At 42.9% G+C, this 21,746-nt stretch overlaps 1 protein-coding gene across 11 annotated transcripts in view; it reads left to right on the top strand.

The window, feature by feature from the left end:
* The window catches only part of rims2b (regulating synaptic membrane exocytosis 2b), a 36,170-nt gene extending 16,382 nt beyond the window's left edge, over window positions 1-19,788 (top strand). For 2 of the 11 annotated variants that reach the window (XM_054745037.2, XM_054745033.2), the window contains 33 exons: window positions 1,578-1,758; window positions 1,899-2,133; window positions 2,211-2,492; window positions 7,393-7,457; window positions 7,584-7,703; window positions 7,786-7,885; window positions 8,084-8,207; window positions 8,311-8,357; window positions 8,431-8,519; window positions 8,602-8,637; window positions 9,875-10,005; window positions 10,104-10,275; window positions 10,356-10,509; window positions 10,854-10,922; window positions 11,144-11,276; window positions 11,471-11,578; window positions 11,868-11,918; window positions 12,020-12,079; window positions 12,177-12,236; window positions 12,490-12,657; window positions 13,263-13,372; window positions 13,733-13,762; window positions 14,289-15,218; window positions 15,415-15,456; window positions 16,324-16,346; window positions 16,427-16,524; window positions 16,740-16,886; window positions 17,247-17,431; window positions 17,581-17,716; window positions 17,848-17,960; window positions 18,298-18,399; window positions 18,980-19,119; window positions 19,376-19,788. In XM_054745037.2, coding sequence (XP_054601012.2) covers window positions 1,578-1,758; window positions 1,899-2,133; window positions 2,211-2,492; window positions 7,393-7,457; window positions 7,584-7,703; window positions 7,786-7,885; window positions 8,084-8,207; window positions 8,311-8,357; window positions 8,431-8,519; window positions 8,602-8,637; window positions 9,875-10,005; window positions 10,104-10,275; window positions 10,356-10,509; window positions 10,854-10,922; window positions 11,144-11,276; window positions 11,471-11,578; window positions 11,868-11,918; window positions 12,020-12,079; window positions 12,177-12,236; window positions 12,490-12,657; window positions 13,263-13,372; window positions 13,733-13,762; window positions 14,289-15,218; window positions 15,415-15,456; window positions 16,324-16,346; window positions 16,427-16,524; window positions 16,740-16,886; window positions 17,247-17,431; window positions 17,581-17,716; window positions 17,848-17,960; window positions 18,298-18,399; window positions 18,980-19,119; window positions 19,376-19,564 — 4,630 coding nt within the window. In that variant the 3' untranslated portion in view covers window positions 19,565-19,788. The remainder of the gene's footprint in view (window positions 1-1,577; window positions 1,759-1,898; window positions 2,134-2,210; window positions 2,493-7,392; window positions 7,458-7,583; window positions 7,704-7,785; window positions 7,886-8,083; window positions 8,208-8,310; window positions 8,358-8,430; window positions 8,520-8,601; window positions 8,638-9,874; window positions 10,006-10,103; window positions 10,276-10,355; window positions 10,510-10,853; window positions 10,923-11,143; window positions 11,277-11,470; window positions 11,579-11,867; window positions 11,919-12,019; window positions 12,080-12,176; window positions 12,237-12,489; window positions 12,658-13,262; window positions 13,373-13,732; window positions 13,763-14,288; window positions 15,219-15,414; window positions 15,457-16,323; window positions 16,347-16,426; window positions 16,525-16,739; window positions 16,887-17,246; window positions 17,432-17,580; window positions 17,717-17,847; window positions 17,961-18,297; window positions 18,400-18,979; window positions 19,120-19,375) is intronic. The other 9 variants (XM_054745035.2, XM_054745034.2, XM_054745038.2 and 6 more) reach the window with 9 other exon arrangements.
* The last annotated feature ends 1,958 nt before the right edge of the window (window positions 19,789-21,746 follow it).

Below are 21,746 nucleotides of genomic sequence, written 5' to 3'. Positions count from 1 at the left end.
GTGTCGCGTGCCCGTCCCATTTGTCGGTTCCGTTAAAACCCAGTTCCGTTAGAACTTATGAGACTGCATCCATCAGGGTTCGATGGGGATGTCGGTGAGTATTATAGTATCAGACCCTGGGTTGGGCGTCCTAAGTTAGAATCATATCTTTTATTTTAAAGGTGAAATAATATGTAAGACTTTTCCTTCTGTAGTAGCTCACTTCTTTTTAAGCAATCCTGTTATCTTAAGGTTTCTTTATATTAATCTGTCACAAACCGTAAAGTAAGTCCTGATAATTCAAGAACCCATAATTAATGTGCTTACCTCTGTGCAATTAATGGTCAGGGTCCCCACTCGTGAAGCTTTAGAGAAAACCTGAAATAATCAGGATTATGTTTCTTTTTCAAAAAAGGTTTATTACAAATCAAAAATACAAAAATGGGTAAATAAAAAACAACTGCTATCCCCCAAGGAGGAATTAGTTCAAAATGTTTAAATAAGAGTTAGTTTACACTAGCTCCTGTCTTCTGAGAATCTCCCCAAAAACTCTCTTCTTGGAATCCCCCAAGAGTCTCTTCTGTCATCCCCCATCCAGGTTTGGACGGGGGATGACCCCTCCAAATCTGCTCTGTCTCTTCTTGTCGCCTGCCCCAGCTCTCTCTCTCTCAATCTGCCTCTTCTGCTGTTCAGAGCTGTTCTTATATACCCTTCCTGGGCCAGCTTAAGGTCAGGGGGTCATTTACCTGATACACACTTTGTAGCTCAACACAAAACATTTGGTGTCATTTTCACTACATGCAGAATTCTTCTTAACACAGGTCATTACATCATCCTTTACAGCATTCTTCAGTTTCTCTCCAATGTTCCCGAGAGAGCTTCTGGATCTGATGGGCTTGTCTTCATTCTGTTCTCCTCCAATCCCATCTTTCCCAGCCAGGGGTGGATCCAGGGGTGGGGCCAGCCTCCTGACCTTTCACCCAGTTCTGTCCTCTTGTCCTTCTGACCCTTGTGTGACCCTTGTTTCTGACCACAGTTTTTGACCTGCAGCCCAGCTCCTGTCTTCTGGCTGATTTTGCTCGCACAAGCCAGTTCAGTGTGGCTCACCTTTTGACCCCGTACTTGCCACTGTCTTTGGCATGTGGGGACTGGCAACAGATGCAGTGATAGCTTGATCTTGTTGTATCCCTTTTTTTTTTTTGGTTCTTTTGCTTTTTTTTCCTTGTCTCTATCTGCAGGTCTAGAAGCAGATTCTTGTTCATTATTGTTTATTTTTGTGGAAACCCCCCCCCCCCCCCATCTTTTGTCTCTTCCTTGCTCTTTCACCTCCGTCTCCGTGTCTGGTTGGAATTAAAAAGCATTCAAAAAAAAATAACAATAACGCTTTAAGTATCAGGCGTGACATTAAAAGCAGATGCTTTGATGCTCCACCTGAGAGTAAATCTGTAAGGCTTGTTACCAGCATTCAGACATCAATTCTGTTTGCTTCACAGCCGGACAGGACACGGAAAAAAAAGAAAGAAAAAAAGAAAATGTTGCACGATCTGTTTGAAACAAGACAGTTTGAGTCTAATTGGTCCATTCTGTGTGTTTGACAGGAGGCGGAGCCCATCCGGGTCGTGTTATGATGGTGGCGGTGGCAGGATGGCTCGCTCACCTTCTGACCATGGTCTGGATCGCCGCAATCGCTTGCTGCACACTTACCATGGAAATGGAGAGGCAGAGCTACGAGCCCAGAGACGACCAATCAAAGACAGCCGAGGCCGCTGGCATTCACAAGTGAGTGTGTAAAACAGAACAGAGAAAATAATATTAGTAATCTGAGTTTGATCTAAGGATCCATGTTAAACAATCTATATAATGACCATTAAACCTTAGTTTATGAGGAAGATGTTAAGCTCTCCTCCCTCCTGCATCAGGACCACCCCTTGGACCAGGTCCTGGTTGATCAAGAGCAGAGACGACGGCAGGAAGAGGAGTTTCAGGCTCGTTACCGTAGTGACCCAAATCTGGCTCGTTACCCAGTGAAGCCACAGCCGAGTGAGGAGACTATGAAGATGTTGGCTCAGGTCGGCAGAGTCCGTCACCAGCGTCGCCATAGTGATGTCTCTTTGGCAATCACTGAACCCGAACACCATCACCTGAGACACGCAGGTGAGGAAGCATCCGACTACCTGCTGACCGCTTGTTTCTGCACAGCCATTAGCTTGACTTGTTGTTTCTGCTCTCAGGTGTTCGTCAGAACCGACCTCAGGGACTGATTGGATCTGGAGGTCAGAGGTCATTCTCTGTTGACAGGGCAGGTAGTCACATCAGCCCCACGTCTCCCCGCCGCAGCCCATTGCCACAGCAACACCTGGACCCAAGCTCCGCCCTCAAGAGAAAACCTACCAATGACAGCCTGGCACAGCGGGGGCGAATGATTGGGAAGATGCATGTGATCGGTAGCTTCAGCAGTTCAGAGGAGGAGCTACTGACCACACCTGAATACACCAGCTGCGATGAGCCCGACAGTGAGTGGCCACACACTGATGGGTGGTTTCATCGGGGTGGATGGCTGCACACAAACAAACAGAGCCACCAGGGTGGCCTTCAAGACAAGTCAGAGGGTTAAATCTAACTTCTTCAATGTATGGAGCAAAGGTTAATTTAGAAAATTCACATACACCCAAATAAAGGGTTAAAGCGACGCACCCTGTGAAACAAAGCAGAGGGTGAGAGATCTAGCCTGTAAGTCACATCAAAGGGTAAAATACTAAACAGGGATTGAACAAGATGTAACCTGTGGGTCAAGATAAAGGGTTTAAATAACAGAACGTGCAAAACAAAGAATAGGATGAAATAGACTGAGATGTAAATCTCAGCTTGATATTTTTACATTCTAAGCATAAAAATGTATTCAAATGTTCTCTTGGTTCATCTGAGGAGCCTTGCTTCTCGAACGTGTGACCTTCAGTCTGATGTTGTGAGTTCTCAGGTTTGAAGCGGAGTGAAAAGAAACAGGTATGCGAGGGTTGAACCTGAGACACGGAGAATGTTTTCTCCCTGCCTCTGATTTAAATTAGCTCAGTGTGATAATCCTCTTACAGCTGAATCTGGCTTCACCTCCAGCCAGCTTCCCCTGAACTTCCTCAGCCTCGCACTAGAGGGCTCTAGTGAGAACTCTGTGAGTGTGACCAGGATGTCTGTGGTGTGACCTATGACCTGTGTTGGTGTAGTTTTATCTTATCTACAAACTTATTTCACTGCACCCATTCTGTAAATTTACATTTACCTCATATTATTTCATGTTTCTATGGCTCTTTAGTTCCATAAATGCTGCATTGTGTTCCTCGATAACGGGTTCTATGGTTCCTAGTAGTTTCTCCATCTGTTTTCAGGAGTTGTGAATTAGTTTGTATCTTCTGGCATTCATTTACATTTTGTTTCTAGATCTAATAATGCAGAAACTAATCTTTATGGTTCTTTAGGGTCTGATCTTGTCACACCTGTTGGTTAGATCTTCATACAACTGAAAACAGAAACATTATTTCGGAGGAAAACAGACTGAGAAACCATCAAAATTGATCTTTTAGGGCTCGAGGTGATGCACTTGTGAATGTGAGATGGTCCCAGTTCTTTTTATTTTAGCAGTAGCATGAGTTTATCAAGCTTTAGGTTAATATAAAGCTTTGACATTGACAGCAATTAGTTTTGGAAAAAAAGACAACATTGACCCCTTTTTGTCTTTTTTTTTATCATCTTTGTCATCTTCAGTCCCACTTTGATGACATTTCATGATTTAGTGACGAGGAATTAGCTAGCTGCTTAATTGTTTCTGCTAGTTTTATTTATATAGCTAAGGTTTAGCTCCTGGGAAGTATTATCTATTGGACCATGAGTCTTGGTGTGGAACTGTTGACATAAAAATGGCTCTACCTCAGAATGAGAGTAGAGTTCCACGCAAAAAGTATCCGAGAGAAAAAGCACCTCTAGTTCATTATTCTTCAGCTCTGAACATCTGTGGTGCTTGAAGGAAGTGTTTCAGTTGTTGAAGGTTTTCTCACAGGAAATCAGGCATCATGCTGACCAGTTAATCTGCTCTTAGTGCCAGAGTCATCAGAGATGACGAGCTCTGATTGGCTCAGAAGGCTCCTGGCTCCACCCCTCAGGTTCAGAGGTGATAGAGCAGCTCAGAGCCTCCGATGCTGCTCTACTGAGGACACCTGGACTGAATGACAAACCACTAAACCCATCAACCACCCAACTGGTCCACAGCTGGAAAAACTCTGGAGGGTTCTGGAGAACCCATCTGATAATCCAATCCTGCTTGGGACAGAACACCACGACCTGGCTGTTCCGAGTGCTGTTGGGCTACGAATCACCGTGTCAGCTTTTGTTCAATTGGATTAAAAGGGAAGAGTGTGGATTATCAGGAGTCACTGCAAAGAAACAGGAATAGAAACACACCATCCAGGAGGGAACGGACCTGTGGACCAACAGCCAACATCATGTGTGCCCACTCACCTCGGTGGCTGGTCATAAGCAGGGCTAGATACCTGGAATGATTGGAGCTTTTGCGATTTCCTTGGGAACATCTGGATTTATCTCTGAGACTTTTGATTCTGATCTGGTGCACAGAGATAATAGGGCAGCGTGCAACTGAGATGTTGCTCCCAACTCACCACCGTCTGACCTGACCTGACAGATCTCTGTCAGACTTCCAAACTGAAGCTTACAAACAACAAGCTAACAGTGAAATCACTAGCCAAAAGCTGGACTCTGTGTTTAGTCTGCGTTAATCTTGTTACCGACAGGTATGGCCTGCTCTGGAGCCTGCAGGCAGAGCTCAGGAAAAATTACAATCCCAGACTCGGAGAAGACTCAAGGATGACTGCAGAACTGAACATTTGCTTCCTCCTCTTGCTATTTTCCTTTTACCTGTGAAGCATCATCCTTTTTCATGGCATCCACACAGACTTGTGAGTACAGCAGACACTGGAGCTGTTTAATGGCAGCATGATGCTGAGAGTGGAGATGACTAAGTGACCACCCTCTGATTCGTAGGTTCAGATCCAGTCTGTGTACAACTTCGGCCAAAGGGTGTGAGCATGACACAAGCATTGGCTTCCACAAATGTAGCATCTTCTGTGTTTTGAAATCGTCGTTGTTGTCTATTGCTTTGGTGTACTTAAGAGTTTCAGCAGCATTTGTTAAAAGCTAATTTTAGTTTTGAAAAATTCAATAATTTCTGGTTCTTCTATTTCAAGATCCCACCAATCTCTTGAGGATTGGAGATTTTAATTCAAAGGCACGTGTACCTTGTTTTTGAATATTGTCAGCTTTGGGTGTCAAATGCACCCATACTAAAAAGCAGAGGTGTGGACTCGAGTCACATGACTTGGACTCAAGTCAGACTCGAGTCATTATTTTAATAACTTATCACTTGACTTGATAAAATCTATAAAGACTTACGACTTGACTTGGGGGGCTGTGCAGTGGCACAGTGGTTAGAGCTGTTGCCTTGCAGCAAGAAGGTCCTGGGTTCGCTTCCCAGCCTGGGGTCTTTCTGCACTTAGTTAGCATGTTCTCCTTGTGCATGCGTGGGTTCTCTCCGGGTACTCCGGCCTCCTCCCACAGTCCAAAAACATGACTGTTAGGTTAATTGGTCTGTCTAAATTGTCCTTAGGTGTGTGTGTGTGTGTGTGTGTGTGTGTGTGTGTGTGTGTGTGTGTGTGTGTGTGTGTGTGTGTGTGTGTGTGTGCATGATTGTTTGTCCTGTGTGTCTCTGTGTTGCCCTGCGATGGATTGGCTCTCTGTCCAGGGTGTACCCCGCCTGATTGCCCATTGGCCGCTGGAGATAGGCACCAGCCCCCCCACGACCCTACGTGGACAAAGCGGGTTCAGACAATGGATGGATGGATGGATGGACTTGCCTTGGACTTGAACGCCAATGGCTTGCTACTTGAATTGACTTGCATCTGTTGACTTGATGAGGACTTGAGCATATTTGATATTTTAGCACAAAAGTGGCACAACAGGGTCAAAATTCAGAAATCGTTCTTCATTCAGGGTTTGATTCACTGCTAAATGCAGCAGCACATTGTTTTTAATCAGTTTCAGTTGCACTTTCTTCTTGTTTGAGAAAATAAATTAAGTTTAAGAAACTTTATTTCTGGAATTTATTTATTATCATTGTCATTAAATTGAAGTTGGACAGATAACTTGATTATGACTTGAAAATTCAAAGTTAAGGACTTGGACTTGACTTGGACTTCCACATCATTGACTTTGGACTTGACTTGGCCTTGGTTGTCTTTGACTTGGACTTGACTCGAGAGTTGACTGGATAGACTTGTGACTTACAAAGCAGTGACTTGGTTACACCTTTGCTAAAAAGCTTGTGCTGTCTCTAATCTGCTATGCTATGTAAATTAGCAATGTTGTAATGGCCGCTTTGAAATGTTTCATTCTGAGAAAAGCTGGTATAACACGTCATATGTTTAGAAACACACCTTTACATTTGCTTGTTGCTACCCACTTCAACGTTGGCAATATATAAATGTTGGCTGCACTAATGCTAACTGCAGAGCCATGCTAGCCCGAGTTACTGCTATAGCTAGCCTGAGATACTGCTAATACTAGCCTTAGCTACTCCTAACATCCTTGTTGGATGAGAGGAAAACGAAAGAGAAGATTGTTGGAGCACACACGCAACATTGGAGGATGTATTAGTAATATCCAGACTTTGAATGAATGCCAGATAGATCTGCCGCAAACACCTTTAATGTAAGTAGTTTTATAGACATGCACCCAGAATATTGATGTTATTTGTTCCCTATAGTGTTAAACTTAGATCACTGTGCTCCATCATGCTGAAAAAGTCATTGTTCATCACAAAACTTTTCTTACATGGTTAAGAGGTGTTCCTCAGGGAGGATGTTTTGGTACTTTTCTTTATTCTCGTTTGTGTTCTGTGGCTAAACTGAGTGAGTCCAATTCCTTGGCAATGAAACTCCACACATAAATGGTCTCAGGATGTCTGACACGGGTCTGATGTTAGCGTTCTTGCCATCACAGCTGTTCATTTTCATATCTGAGAAATACTTTGCAATCACATGTCAGGAGTTTATGTAAACTGACATCATAATAATTGAGGCAGAAAACTTTGTGACAATTAATATTCATGTAATTCTCAAAAGCAAAGGCATGACTTCATTAACATGCCTTTTGCCTTTGATCTAGATTTATTGATGGGTGGCTTCTTTGTTTGGATGTCTGACTGTAGTTTATATACAGAACAGTTGTGTGAGACTGACATTTGGGTAATTGTGTGCAGCATCATTAAGTCAGATTTAACATAAGTCTTCAGATGAAAGGTATTTGGTAAAAAATGTAGTTAAATTAAGCTTTTGACCTATCTCTTGTTTCTAGGAGACATGGAGAGCCAATGGTGGAATCACGGTTCTTGGCATGGCGAGCCTGCACCTATGTCAATGGTAGAGTATAAACTTAAGTCCATCCTGATCAATCTAACCATAACTGTTATATTTCAATGTAAAATATAACTTTTTCTGTGAATGTTCTGGCATAAACCATATGTGTTTATGATTGTGACTCATCAGCAACCGGTCACGTGGCAACCATCCAAAGATGGAGAGCGCCTGATTGGTCGAATTGTGCTGAACAAAAGGATGAAGGACGGAACAGTTCCCGCAGACACTGGAGCCCTGTTGGGACTCAAGGCAATAATCCTAAATCTCCTCATCTTTTATCCTTTTGGGTGAAGTTTAGGGAACGCCTTGCTCACGGGCTATGTGTTTCCAGGTTGTCGGGGGGAAGATGACCGAGTCTGGTCGTCTTTGTGCATTCATCACCAAAGTGAAGAAGGGAAGTCTGGCTGACACTGTTGGACATCTGAGACCAGGTAAACACCTGGAATGATTTTGGTTCACAGTTGTGTGTCTATTGTTCAGCTGCCATATTATGTTAACTGTAGTGTTATTGTACCATATTTTACTTAACTTACTCATTTCTTGAAGTAAAGCAACTATTTTGATATGCACATTGCATTTCTGAGGTCTTGTATTTGCTGCTCTCGATGAAACCTTGTTTTCTGTCTCAGGTGATCAGGTTCTAGAATGGAACGGCCGGGTTCTTCAGGGCGCAACGTTTAATGAAGTCTACAACATCATCATGGAATCGAAACCAGAACCACAGGTGGAGCTGGTGGTCTGCCGACCAATCAGGTGAGCCGGTGTCAGACTGTATTGTTGTTTCGTCTCATCTTTCATCTGAAGATTGGACTTTTATTAGAACATTTATCAATACCTGTTGATTTGTGTTCTACAGAGATGTTCCTAGAACAGCTGATGTCTCTGTCCACGGCTTGGACTCCAGTGAGTATTACACCAGAATCAACCCAAAAGACTGTTTTTAGGGTGGGAGTTAAACTCTGTGTTCTGTGTTCAGGTTCCTGCTCTTTTGACTCTCAGAAAGTCGGTCCGTCTATCTCTGTCACGTCCCCTTTGAGTCCCAGCGTTCTGTCTGGACAAGTTTCTGTAAGTTTATCAGCATCTCACGTCCCACGGTCAGTACGGTTAGTGAACGCTGGTTTGCATGGTGATGTGTGTGTGTTTTCAGACTGTGAACAGGCGTCCCCTGATTCCAAGAATCGAGGTAAACTGTAGAACTGATAGAATTTAGACACCGACAGAGCCGTGTCCAGGACTTTTAAAATGGGGTGGCCCATGTGGGGCACTTGTTTATGCATGGGGGGCACCAATGGTTATGCTTATTTATTTATTTACACAAATCGTTTATTTATTTATTTACTTTCTAGTGAATTTTTGGAGTTTCACACTGCACAATCACCATTTTTTTCTATTCATCTTCTAGTTTTGGGGTGGTTAGCAAGTCACTTGTTGTTGCATTATTGCCACCAACTGGAGTTGAGTGGGACTCTAAATACTATTTATGTAAATATGAAAAAATAATAAATAATATTAATACTACAGAAATGTTCTGTAGGCCTGGGCTAGTAAACAGTGTTAAAGGTGCGTGCTACCACACTATTTTTGGAGTTTACAACTCAAGCCTTTTGTCGATAATGTAAAGTCAATTTAAACTGGAACTTGGTAGGGTGGCACCTGGGTGGCCAATCAGATTCTAAGGGTGGCATGTGCTACCCCAGGCCACTCCCTGGACACGCCCCTGGACACCGGTGATCCATCTGTCTTTATTCTGTAGTTTAGTCTAGGCTGCAGACATGTAGGGTGGAAATAGAGTTTGGATATTCTAGTTTCCCCATCAGCAGTGTGTAATCTGGTTTCACAAGATCCCTCTAGTCTGAATGGCTGATCGGTCGATCGATCGATTACTGAGGCTTTCAGTTTTGTACTCACTTACACGTTTAGCACAATTGTTTCTGGTGACGTGAGTTGATGTCCACATGTTTCGTTTGTTCAGCAACTTTGTTCAGATCTGTTCTCAGATCAGCCTCGTTATTCTAATAGCTTCCAATTTCTTCTCTGTCTATCCATAAAGGTTTGATTCTGTTACTAGAGCTAATGTTACCTATTATGGGTTCCTCCTATTCCTTTCCATTTCTCTGGTTCAGTTCTGTTTTGGTTCTGGAGGACTTTAAGGTCAAAATCTTTGATCTCTAGCTTTCTTTAACTTTCTCTGCCTAGGTCATGCTCCGTTCCTGTCTCTGTTATGTGGGGTTCTGTGAGCTACTGCCTTACATTGTACATGCTTTAATACTAGTGTCGGCCCTCTTCCTTGCTCATGTTTTCAGCTCATTGTCCTGCACAGATGTACGGATCCAAACATTCTGTTGCAGGGATAACCTCATTGTTGGGTTTGTTGTTCTAAAGATTCTCTCGTGGTGTCTTCTTTTTATCTATTTTTATAGATAAAACTGTGGTATGATAAAGTTGGCCATCAGCTGATCGTAACTGTTCTCGGGGCAAAAGAACTTCCTGTGCGGGATGACGGCCGCCCTCGGAACCCCTATGTCAAGATCTACTTCCTGCCGGACCGAAGGCAAAAAAAAAAAAAAAACAACACCAAAATAATTTGGTTTCATGAACCAAGAAGTCTTTCTCTTTGTGTTTTTTATTGTTCTCTTTTTGTCTTTGCAGTGATAAAAGTAAACGTAGGACAAAGACGGTGAAGAAGTCACTGGAACCTCGTTGGAATCAGACGTTTATGTATTCTCCGGTGCATCGGCGGGAGTTCAGAGAGCGGATGTTGGAGCTAACTGTGTGGGACCAGGCCAGAGTGAGAGAAGAGGAAAGCCAGTTCCTCGGGGAGGTGAGGGCCCTCGGAGTGTGGGAGTGGGACTCATCTCCTAAATGTCTTCACTGTGCTGCTGTTCTCCGTCTCTGCATCAGGTTCTGATAGAACTGGAGTCGGCTCTGCTGGATGATCAGCCTCACTGGTACAAAATGCAGCTCCATGATGTCTCCTCCCTGCCTCTCCCTAATGCCTCTCCATACCTACAGAGGAGGGGGCTGCAGGCCGAGCAGTCACCGAGGAGGCTTCAGAGTGAGACACACACTGATATGCAGAAACGACACACACATTCACACTTATACACACACTTGTCCTTTTTATCCTTGTTGTTGCTTTTATGTCAGTTTTATGAACATTTATTGTTTTTTTCTTTTACTTTGGATGTTTTTTGTCTTCTGTTTATCGTGTTCATTTCTTCATGTCATTTTCTGTTTTTGTTTACTTCGTATGATGCTTTTCCAGACAAAGGTCATTACTTTAACGCAGGTAACAATGCAGTGTGTGTGTGTGTGTGTGTGTGTGTGTGTGTGTGTGTGTGTGTGTGTGAGTGCGTGTGTGTGTGAATTTTAACATATTCCTTCTATCTCTCTGTGTAGGGTCTCAGAGGATCAGTGACAGTGAGTTTTCAGATTACGACTGTGAGGACGGCATTGGGGTGATATCAGGTAAACCTGGTGTTCTATACTGATGGATCCATATAAACACAAAGTTATTGCTGATTGTTCCACATCTTTAAAGTTTTCTAGTATTTCCCCTTGGTTACACAGCTGAACTACAGTAAACCCACTGAAGCCTGAATTTACTCTGAACATCAAACAAAAGGTGGTCTGTCTGGCTGCTTATGGCAACACACGCTTTTTACTATATCTAATTTTTTTCTATGCAGATTACAGACAAAATGGGCGGGACTTTCACAGCTCCACCCTGTCTGTGCCAGAACAAGTGATGTCATCTAATCACTGCTCCCGGTTGGAGATGGTGAGGAGGTCACAATCGCCGAGCCAACCTCCTCCTCAGAGGTACGTAGCTACACCTGATGAAGGATCAGACAGAAAGACTGAAACTAGAGCTAAGGTGCTCCCTAACAACAAAGTTAGATGAATTGGGTTATCTTTTGGATTTACACTTTTCGGTGTAAACAGTACGTCTTTTCCTATTTTACCACAACACTGTTCCATTCTCTCTCTCTATTCCCGTGACCTCTGGTTGCTAGCGGTAACCCCTTGTATCCGTTGTATCGAGAGGATGCTGTGCGGCTGCTTCGAGGCTCCAAACTGAGTCGAGCGTATTCTGACGCCACTCAGTACAGCAGCCTTGACAGGTAACCGTGGTAACACACCTAACTTGTCTTGGTGTGAGTTGGGGTGTCAAAGCTTGGTCTGAACCAAGACCATACTAGTAGTAGTTGTTTGTAGAACTGGTCTAGGTGCCGACTTAAGTGTACTCTGTCCTGCTGTTCTGGTACTTCTGGATCTGGGTACTTCCTGGAGGAATTACAGGTTTTAGTCCAGCTGCTTTTGCCCACTGAGGCAGTTCAGAGTGAGTGTTTAGCGTAGTTTAAACCACAGGTTGTGTACTTCGGGTCTCACTGCCTGTTTCTCTGTTTTAAGGCGACAGCTGAGGAGATTTTCTATCGGCAACTCTCTTGATTCCTACGACAGGTACTTCTGTTGTAGCTAGAAGCACTTTGGATCTAGTAGTAGTTTTACAGATGACAAGTTAAACCAACTGAAAGGCAATTATGTGTTTTCCTGTATAAAAGATATAATAACGGTCCGCAAAACACCTGGACAAACCACAACGGGAGTTGTGAGGACTACAGGTGAGCTCTGGTGGTTGTGGGTGATGTAGTTAGAGAAGAAAGATTAAAAAGGTTGAGATTCATATTTTGGAATTTTGACGGCTTTTCTGTTCTTCAGTCAGGATTTCATCCCCGACTTTCCGTATGAACTTGAAGCTTACGATGAGGAGCTGCAGAGGTAAACAGACAGACAGTTTGTCCTTCAGACGGACAGACAGCTGTAGCTCTAGATTGTTGTAGACGTAGAAGGTCTATGATGCCCAATCTGCCTTTTGGCCTCTGGCGCCTTTTTTCTCTTCCGGTGCCTACAGTGCCTCACAAATTTGATTCACAGACTTCTTCCTGCTGGCGGATAAACTCCACTAACTCATTCTCCAGATGCAGAGGTTGTCAAGGTGACAACAGGTGACTGTTGTCATGGTAATATGCAGGTACAGCCGGGGGATGGATCGGAGGGATTACTATAGCCGCTCCCGCTCAGCCGACCACCGAGCCATGGCTGACAGACCCGTCTACACGCGGTCACACTCGACCGACAGAGCTGACTCCTCCTACCTGAGGTCTGGTCGCTCCGCCCCTCCTTCCCCTGCCCTGATCAGGTGATCTGCTGCCGGCCAGTCAGCAGGCAGCTCCATTTCTGTGGCATTTGCTAAGTGTTATTTTTTTTTCAGTTGAAGCATGAAGACTGGCATCCTGTTTGTTTGAACTCATTCCCTTCGTTTGCATCAGTGGCATCACACAAGCTGCTGTTTCTTTTTTTTTTATCTTTTCTGTTGACTAACCTTTTTGTTGTTTGTTGCATGTTTCGTTTTCGAACCTGTTGGTCATTTTCATCTCTTTATTGTTTGCTGATTGTGTTTTTCTTGTTACTTGACTCATCATCAACATTTGACTTTTGACATTTGGAAATGGAGATTTCCACATCGTCCTTCACTTGATCTCCCGACAGACTTGTTGTTATGTCCCACATTTTGTGTTGTAACACTGACACTGATCAATTCATCATATCTCTCCCTGTAATCACTGGAGACGGCGGATCAACTGACTAAATTCATTTGGGTTCCAATCAAACAAGTCTTAAATTTTCATTTCTAAGGACTGTGCTCATGTTGACTCATGACCTTTGACCTTCTATTTATCTGGACAGGCTGGCCCTTCGATACTTCTGTGTTTTACTGATTGGATTTGTTTGTTTTAACATCAGAGCAAACGCTCGAGGTGGATCATCACTCACGAGCCCGACGGGATCGGCGGTCTGCACTCGCCGAGGGCGCCAGCTGCCTGTCGTCCCACCAAAAGGAGTTCCAGACAGAAGTACGTATGCTGGAGCAGCTGTTTACCTGCCAGGTGGCACTCAAGCCAGCACCGTGGTTGGCTAGTGTCTACACGCCCTCTGCCTAAAGCTCATTGCCCCAAAAATAAAATGAAAATTTCCATACACACTAAAATAATAAGGTAAATACACCACCACACACTCCTACTGGACTTTATTTTGTTCTTTAGTAGAGTTTTATTTTTTTGGCGGGGTGGGTTTGTGTGTGTGTGTGTGTGTTTTGGGGGGTAAAGATTTAAATCCATTGGAGGAGGATATTTATTGGGGGGTGTCCCCTTTAGTGGTTTACCTGGCTCTGCTGAGTAGAAAGCTTCAGCCTAACACTGAGTCGTGTCTTTCAGATGGAGAACTCGCTGAGACTGTACAGACAGGTACGGTCTTTAGCACCTGAGAGTTGACAACCTGCCTCGAACTAGAATAGAATATTTTTTCAGAACGATGTAGTTGTGCAGGAGTAAATATGGAGGTGTTAATTAGAGAACCCACTTTAGGAGGTCTGTAAGGAAACGCTTGTTCTCTAGCTTGTGGCTGATTTTCATAGATCACTTTAGTTTCTTTTAGATTTCTGAGAAGCCAGAGGTCCTGCTGACTTAGTAACTGTGTAATGTGTAGTGTGAGCTTTTCTTTAAACAAACTTTTTATCGGCCAATGATTTTCAATAACTGAAGGCATTTTTTAAAAAAGTTTTCTGATTCATGATAACCGTGGATTTGTACCATTTCTATGCTCGGCGTCGCTTTTTTTGCATTATTTTAGGAATTAATGCCAAATGTGATTGGCTGCTCTCTGAATCTGGTCATGCAGCTGTTCTCATTCTCTCACAATGTTCTCGTTTATATTTCTAATCATCTTTTCATTCTCTATCTCCCTAAAATGTTTTGACCATACCAACTCCAGGAGCACCACCAGCGTCCATACTCTCACCTACTCCATATCAAGAGGTCCCTCCCCCCATCCACAAGCAGACCCCTCCTCCACTTAATCATCAACTACCACCTCTTATACGAATCCAAGGGCCTCCTACCCCTCCTACATCTAACCTTATCAATTCATCTCCTGCACCCGTGTCTATGCGTGCACCTGCCCCTGTACTTGCACTTGGATCCTCACCTGCTCATATGCTTGCAAATGCACATGTGCCTGCACCTGCCCAAGTTCTTGCAAGTGCGGCTGTGCCTGCATCTGCAACTGGACCCTCACCTGCACCTAATCATTCATATGCACATGTGCCTGCACCTAGACCTGGACCTTCAACTGCACCTGCACTTGCACATGCACCTGCACCTGGATCTGGACCCTTACCTGCACCTCCACCTGCACCCACTCTTTCACACGTGCCACAACTTGCACCTGGACCTGGACCCTTACATGCCCCTGCACCCACACTTTCACATGTGCCTCAACCTGCACATGGACCTGGACCTGCACCTGCACCCACACTTTCACATGTGCCTCAACCTGCACATGGACCTGGACCTGCACCTGCACCCACACTTTCACATGTGCCTGCACCTACACATGGACCCACACCTGCACAAACACCGGCAGCATTACGTGCACATGTGCCTGCATCTGCATCCGCACCTACGCCCACACAAACACCTGCACCTGCACCCACACCTGCTCCTGCAGCTACAGCCCCTCCAACACCTGCCCCTAATTCTGGCCCAGCATCTCCACCTTCCCAGGCTGTGGCCCTTACTCCTAATCCAGCTTTAGTTCCGACCCCAGCTCCTGACATTCAGTCACACGCTATTCCAGAATCTGCATTACCTACTCCAACACCTAGCCCTGCCCCTTCTCCAGCCCCGCCCCCTCAAACTCCAGGTGTGTACAAATTTGTCCGGTCAGTGTCGACCAGTAGAAATAGTAGTTGGTGCTTTGACAATTAATAAACATAAATACATAAACATAAATGTATGCTTTTGTCAAACATTTTTCACCATCAATGCCATTAATTCAATTGCACATTCATGTTTGTTACATCATGTTGACGTCATCACATGCCACCTGCATGTCTCAGATCCAGAGAGACGTTCAGCTACACCTGGAGGGACCAGAAAAGGCAAGTTCAGTCTGAGGGTGATCTGACGAGATGTTCAGTAGATCTTACACTCATTACCTTGGACATTAAATAGACGATGACTAACTGGATCACTAAAACCGAATTCTGAGTGTCACTGTCGTCTGACCAATCACACATCTCTATCTGCATGATGCAGAAGTAACGTGGCAGGACCAGCAAAAGAAAACACCCAATGGTATGACACAGCCATGTGTAGACAGGTAGTGTCTAGATCAAATGACCCGATGGTGTTAGTGGTTTGAGTCTGCTGTCAGATGATGTAGAATTGTCTCTACCTGTTTAATTAGTCTTAGTCTTGTGACACGTAACTTTTTACATCGAAATAGAGCCAACAACTTGACCCTGAGGTACACCACAATGAAATCTGTGGTTGTTGTATTGCCTAGCTCAAAACTAGCAATACGTTCAGCTCTTTTATTTATTTGTGATGGAAGTGATTTATTCTTTGAGTTTGTGTTGGGTTTGTTGATTTTCTTCTGTTTTGATGCATCGTTGTGATTTGAAGGAGAAGTGTTACCTGCAAACAGAGAAGGTAGAGGCACTGCTTCTTCTGTTTTATATTGCTTTCCGTCTGTTCAGGAAAGAAAATTCCTTCCAGTAGCGAAACCGTGTTTTTCGCTATTCTTTAATCACAGATTTTTTTTTGTGGTATTTTTATTGTTTGTCCAGTTTTCTGAGGGAGAAACATCAAATGTGTTGTTGCTATAGTTTATGGGAGCATTTCCTGTGTCTAAATAGGTTGTCATCGCAATAAACTAATTACACACTGACCAAAAATATGTGATGTCAGACAAAGAACATGCCTTATTGTTGTGTTAAACTAATATGTCTCTTAAATCTCTGCAGGTGTGATGAAAGACCCCGCAAAGGTAAATCAGCGCTACGAAGTCGCAACACTAAATGAACCATTTTAATCTCACACACTTTTTCACCTGTACTCCTCCTCCAGATGAGGGACAGCCTGTCCTTTAAATCATCAGATAGTGATGTCAGTGAAGTTTCAGCCATGTCCAATGCCTCTGAAACCAGAACTGCCCGCAAGATCAGGTGAAAAATGGTTCCAGTCCCAAATGAATTGACTTTCAAATGAAGATTTTATTTCATATTTGCTTTTGCCTTTAGTTTTTATTTTGCATGCTTTAAAAATAGATTTTTTTGCATGACTTTTGTGTTTGAGTTTGCATGATTTTTTTTTTATCCATCCTTATCCTGCATGTCTCTGTTTGCATGCTACTGTCCTGTGTTCTCATTGGATGACACAGTAAAACAGAAGCTGTGGAGGGCCAGTCACTGGACATAGATGCAGGTTCAGCGGAGGCTCATGAGGTATTGGCAACAGCGGGTGAAGCGATGCTTCAGAAGAGCGAATCGGTGGATGAGGGGCAGGAGGAGGAGCCTGAGACTTCAAAGTAAGAGACTGGCCACAGAAATAAATGACCAGTCAGGCACTGTGTACTGACACACAAGTGACATAAAGGTGATGATGGGGGATCAATGTAGTAAAAGGTTGAAAATATTGGTTTTAAATCTTAGATTAGTCAATAATTAAAAATAAGAGCTGCAAGGGAGAAAAATAGGCACCATAACCAGATAAATTTTCATCTGTATGGTGATAATTTTATCCAGTTAATGTGGTTTTCTTCATTTTTAAGTGTTTTCTAGTTTTTTTTTTTTGTTTGTTTTTTTGCACAACCCACATATCTAAGTCCCTCCCCCTCAGGTAATTGACAGGTGCAGTCTGAGAATGAGGTGTCTCTGTTGTGCTGCAGGGCTGCATCCACCTCTGGTGCTCCTCTTACCAAGTCGTCCAGCGTCGGCGGTGAGATTTGCTCGTTGGGGAGAAATGACGACGATGAAGATGACAAGAAGAGGCGCTCCAGCTTTGGAGCAAGGATGATGGGAATGGTTGGATTGGGAAAAAAGAGTCAGAGTGCCTCCCAGCTCAATCCAGAGGGTCAGTCCCAGTTTAAATTCTGTTCAGTCCTTGATAGGTCTCTGACACAGAGCAGTTTAGATGTGAGCTTTCTTTGAAACAAACCGGATTTTCAGGGTTTACTGGTTCCAAACTCATTCTCATTGATCTCATTTCATCGATTCACACAGAAGAGGAGAAGAAGAAGAAGGTGATCCGACTTCCTGTCCAGAGGAGCGTAGAAACCGGCTTAGCCATCGAGTTTAAATCTCGATTCACCCGACAACCGAGTCGAGATCCAGATGCTGAGGACCCTAAACCCGGAGCGTAGGCACCATTTAACCCTGCTCACAGTCTTCAAAACATTTTATTTGATCTTTTCTCATTTAAATATGATACTATTCACTGATTTCTGCTTTTTTGGCTTGAGGTTTTGCCCCTTTCTGCCTCTTTGTTAGTCTGATATTTCCAGGAGTGAAACTGGCATCAGATAAACAGTTTACTGGTTTCCTGGAGGGATTAGGCCCCGGCCAGCTGGCTGGAAGACAGACTTTAGCCACGCCCCCTATGGGTAAGAACATCCAATTTTGTTTATATATGATTATTTACAGTTATTTAAACCACTCCATAGTAGTTTGCCATCATTTTATATTACAATTGATTTCAATCATAAATGACTTCCACGTTTTTGAACATTTTTGCATTTTAACATCAAATACATACTTTTTTTGTCTTTTAAACATAAATCAAAATTCGTGCTGCAGTATTTATTGTGTTAAAGTTGCAAATTCTTAGATCCAATGATCTTAAATCAAAAAATCAGATGAAGCAGAAATCTGCACATCTATCCCAATAAAACACCTGATGTCGTATTGGTGAATCTTTCTGATTGGCCCCTTGTTGATCAGGTGACATCCAGATCGGAATGGTCTACAGGAAGGAGCGACTGGACGTGGAGGTGATTCGAGCGCGGGGGCTTGTGGGTAAACAGGGCAACAAGAACACTCCAGGTGAAAATGTTTAAATGTTTTAATTTAGACTCGCTTGGTATAAATAAACTCAAAACTTTAATATCAACAAAAGAATTATTTTTTTTAGTATAATTTGTGTTTTCTGCACATTTTATAATCTCCCAGAGGAGAAAAAAGACCTCAAATCTCCCCCTTGTGCTTGCACATTTAGTGATTAATGCTTGTCAATGCATCAATGTTCCCAGACAGAAATTAAATGTTGTAACTCATATTATTTAAGATAATAATAATAGTGATGAATAAAGCTGCATCCCATTTTAAATGTCATATTTTTGCAGAATTAAATTTTCAACCGAGAAAATCAGCAAATCTACAAAAACATTCCATTAATTCTGTTGTAAAAAAAAACATGTAGCAACTATCGGCTTTTGATTAAACGATGCAACCTTGTTTATAACAGCACACAGAATAATGATGTTAAATAAATCTGCACCCCAGCAGGTGTACATTGCGCTGTGCCGTTGTGATAAATGAATTAAAGCTCCATTTTGTTTTGCAGCAAATGAGCTGTGTGTGTGTGTGTGTATCGCTGACTAATACACAATAGTGTGTTTTACAGCTCCATATGTGAAGGTTTATTTAATGGCTAATGGAAAATGTGTGTTGAAGAGGAGAACTCGTTTGGCGAGAAAAACCCTCGATCCTCTTTATCAGCAGCAGCTTCAGTTTGAAGAAAATCCCGAAGGAAAAGTTCTGCAGGTAAAAAAAAAAGAATCACGCTTCTTCTCTAGATGAGGATTGGCCAAAAAAAGTTTGGCCTCTTAGACAGAAAAATGGAAATTTTGAAGATTAAATTTAATTACATTACCCAGTAATGACAAGTAAGCAATATATATATATATATATATATATATATATATATATATATATATATATATATATATATATATATATATATATATATAATTAATTATTTTTTTGAAGTGTGCAACATTGATGTGATTTGTCTCTGCAGATCATCGTTTGGGGCGACTATGGACGAATGGACCATAAATCCTTTATGGGTGCTGCCCAGATCCTTTTGGATGATTTGGACCTGTCCAACATGGTGATAGGCTGGTTTAAACTGTTTCTTGCCACCTCACTGGTGGACCCGGCCTTGGCACCACTAACTAATAAAGAAGCAGAAGGCAGCAAATCGTAGCATTGGGGGACAGGACTGACTGTCGTCTCAGCAGGGGGCCAAGAGCAGGCAGGAGAGGCCCTGCTACCGCTGGGTGGGGTATTAAAAAGTTGGGTGCTTCTCCTGCTGCTGCATGCTGCATGATGACGTCACGCCGAGGAGGTACCAGTGCCATGACGATGTCATTGCGGGGGAGGTAGACCCCAGAAGAAGCAGAGCCAAGCAGAAAAAGATGCTTTGAAAAGAGGCCAAAAGACTTCAAGCTGCCAGCCAATCACAGCAGCTCCTCAGGAGTCATGTGACAGGAAGCATGTCAAGGACTTCCAGACTCAACCTGTCACCTGACTGTTATGGAAAAACAAAAACGGGAGGTTTGCTTTTTATGTTTTTGCATGGGACAATGAAAATAAATCTCTGAAACATCAAGAGGAAAAACAGAAAAACAACATGGAACCATGGGAATGTCGCCTGAAAGTGGAAAATAAATTATTCTAAATAACTGTGAATTTTGTAAGATATCTCTGACAGGAGTCCGTTTAAGCTGGTGTCCCAAACACAACACACTCGATGTTCTCCATAATCGAGATGACTTTAGATTCGTACAGGTTCTGCTGCTATGTCTGAAACAGCCTTGTTAAAAAAAATGGGAAGCTGTAAAATGTAAATAAATACAGAATGCAAAGATTTGCAAATCATTTAAACATTGTTTCAGTTTAAATGTCTTCTTTTTGCCAACACAGAGACCGTAAGATTCCCACTTCTCCCTCTTACTGGTTTAAAGCGGAATGAAAACAGCCACACCCTGCTGTTGCTAGTGCTAACATGTTACGCTAACTGTAGTTTGCACTAACATTTACAACAAGCTACGCTAACACAAGCAAAATGATACTAAATATGCTATTAAGTAAAAAGATTACCTCTTGGACAAAAATGTGTTACAAGTCCAGAAGCAACAAAGCCAGGTCATCATCAGTCTGTGGTTACGTAGCCTCCCACAAATAACTGTAGGCCACGCTAAAGTGCACTCTGGTTTAAGCTCTTTGGTTTGCCTCCAAAAACATTACTCTCTCACTTTTACTTAAGCTCTGCCATGATGCCAACAAAAAAAGCTAAATTCTTCTTGTAATTTTATTGACATTCAGTGAACTGAAAAAGCTGTTAGCTAAGTTGCTTTATATGAGCTACCAGCACAATAAACAGTTGTGGCCATGAAGCAGAAGGAGAAAGTAGCTTCAGACAGGATTTAGTCTTATTTCCTGATATTTAGATATCTCACCTCTGATTGGATAACAGCAACTCTACTCTAACACTGACTCTACTTTGCAACATTGATGTTTTATCTCCACAAATAACACAAAACTGAAAGTGTTCTGTTGAGTGGTGGAGTTGCTAATGCCAAAGAATCGCTTCTACTAGCCGAAACGTTCTCTGCCGTTTCCTGGACACTAAACCAACTACAGCCTTCCCTGTCGTGAGCAAAGACTGTAGGAAGTGCCAAGATGGCTGAGTCCATAAATGTTAAGTGACAGTGTGACGTAGATCTGCCAGCCTTTTCAAATCCTAGAGTTTCACCATCTATTGCAGGAGATAGGTGTAGATTATTTTCATATTCAGCCTGCACATTAAAAACATTAAAATTTGTTTTTCATTTTTTAAACGTTTAAAACTCGTTTGTTTCTTTGGAATAAAGCAGTTATCTTACCTCACCAACAGATGGCGCCAAAGCTTGAACATAATTTTGTTCATGTGGACTGCTGTAGTAGCCTGGCAAGCCAGACTAAATAAATGTATTATTTAGTCTGGCCATGCTCCATTGACGGCTCTCGGTTGTGGGGCAGGTTCTACCGTTGTCTTTCAAATGATCTCCGCATTCCACTGGACAATGAATGTGACATACTCTTGTTTCACTCTGTTGCATCATCCCACCCACCAGGCATATAGAGTGCCCTGATTGGCCCACAAAGCGGATAAAGCTCTGTGATTTGTTCACTAAGCAGATAGAGCACTATGATTGGCCCACCATTATGGACCAATCACAGCTCTTTATGTGTTTGAAACCCCTCTAGAGAGTTGTGATTGGCTAGCCAGAGTCCTGGTAGGAGCTGCTGAGGTTCCAATGGAGCATGTCTAGACCAAACTTTGCAAAGCAAGAATTTGGTCTAGTTCACTAGGCTACTGCTGTAGTGGATGAAAACGTGACACC

The sequence above is a fragment of the Nothobranchius furzeri genome, chromosome 19 (assembly GCF_043380555.1).
Source record: "Nothobranchius furzeri strain GRZ-AD chromosome 19, NfurGRZ-RIMD1, whole genome shotgun sequence".
NCBI classification, from domain to species: Eukaryota; Metazoa; Chordata; class Actinopteri; order Cyprinodontiformes; family Nothobranchiidae; genus Nothobranchius; species Nothobranchius furzeri.
This window is presented reverse-complemented; position numbering and strand designations above follow the sequence as displayed.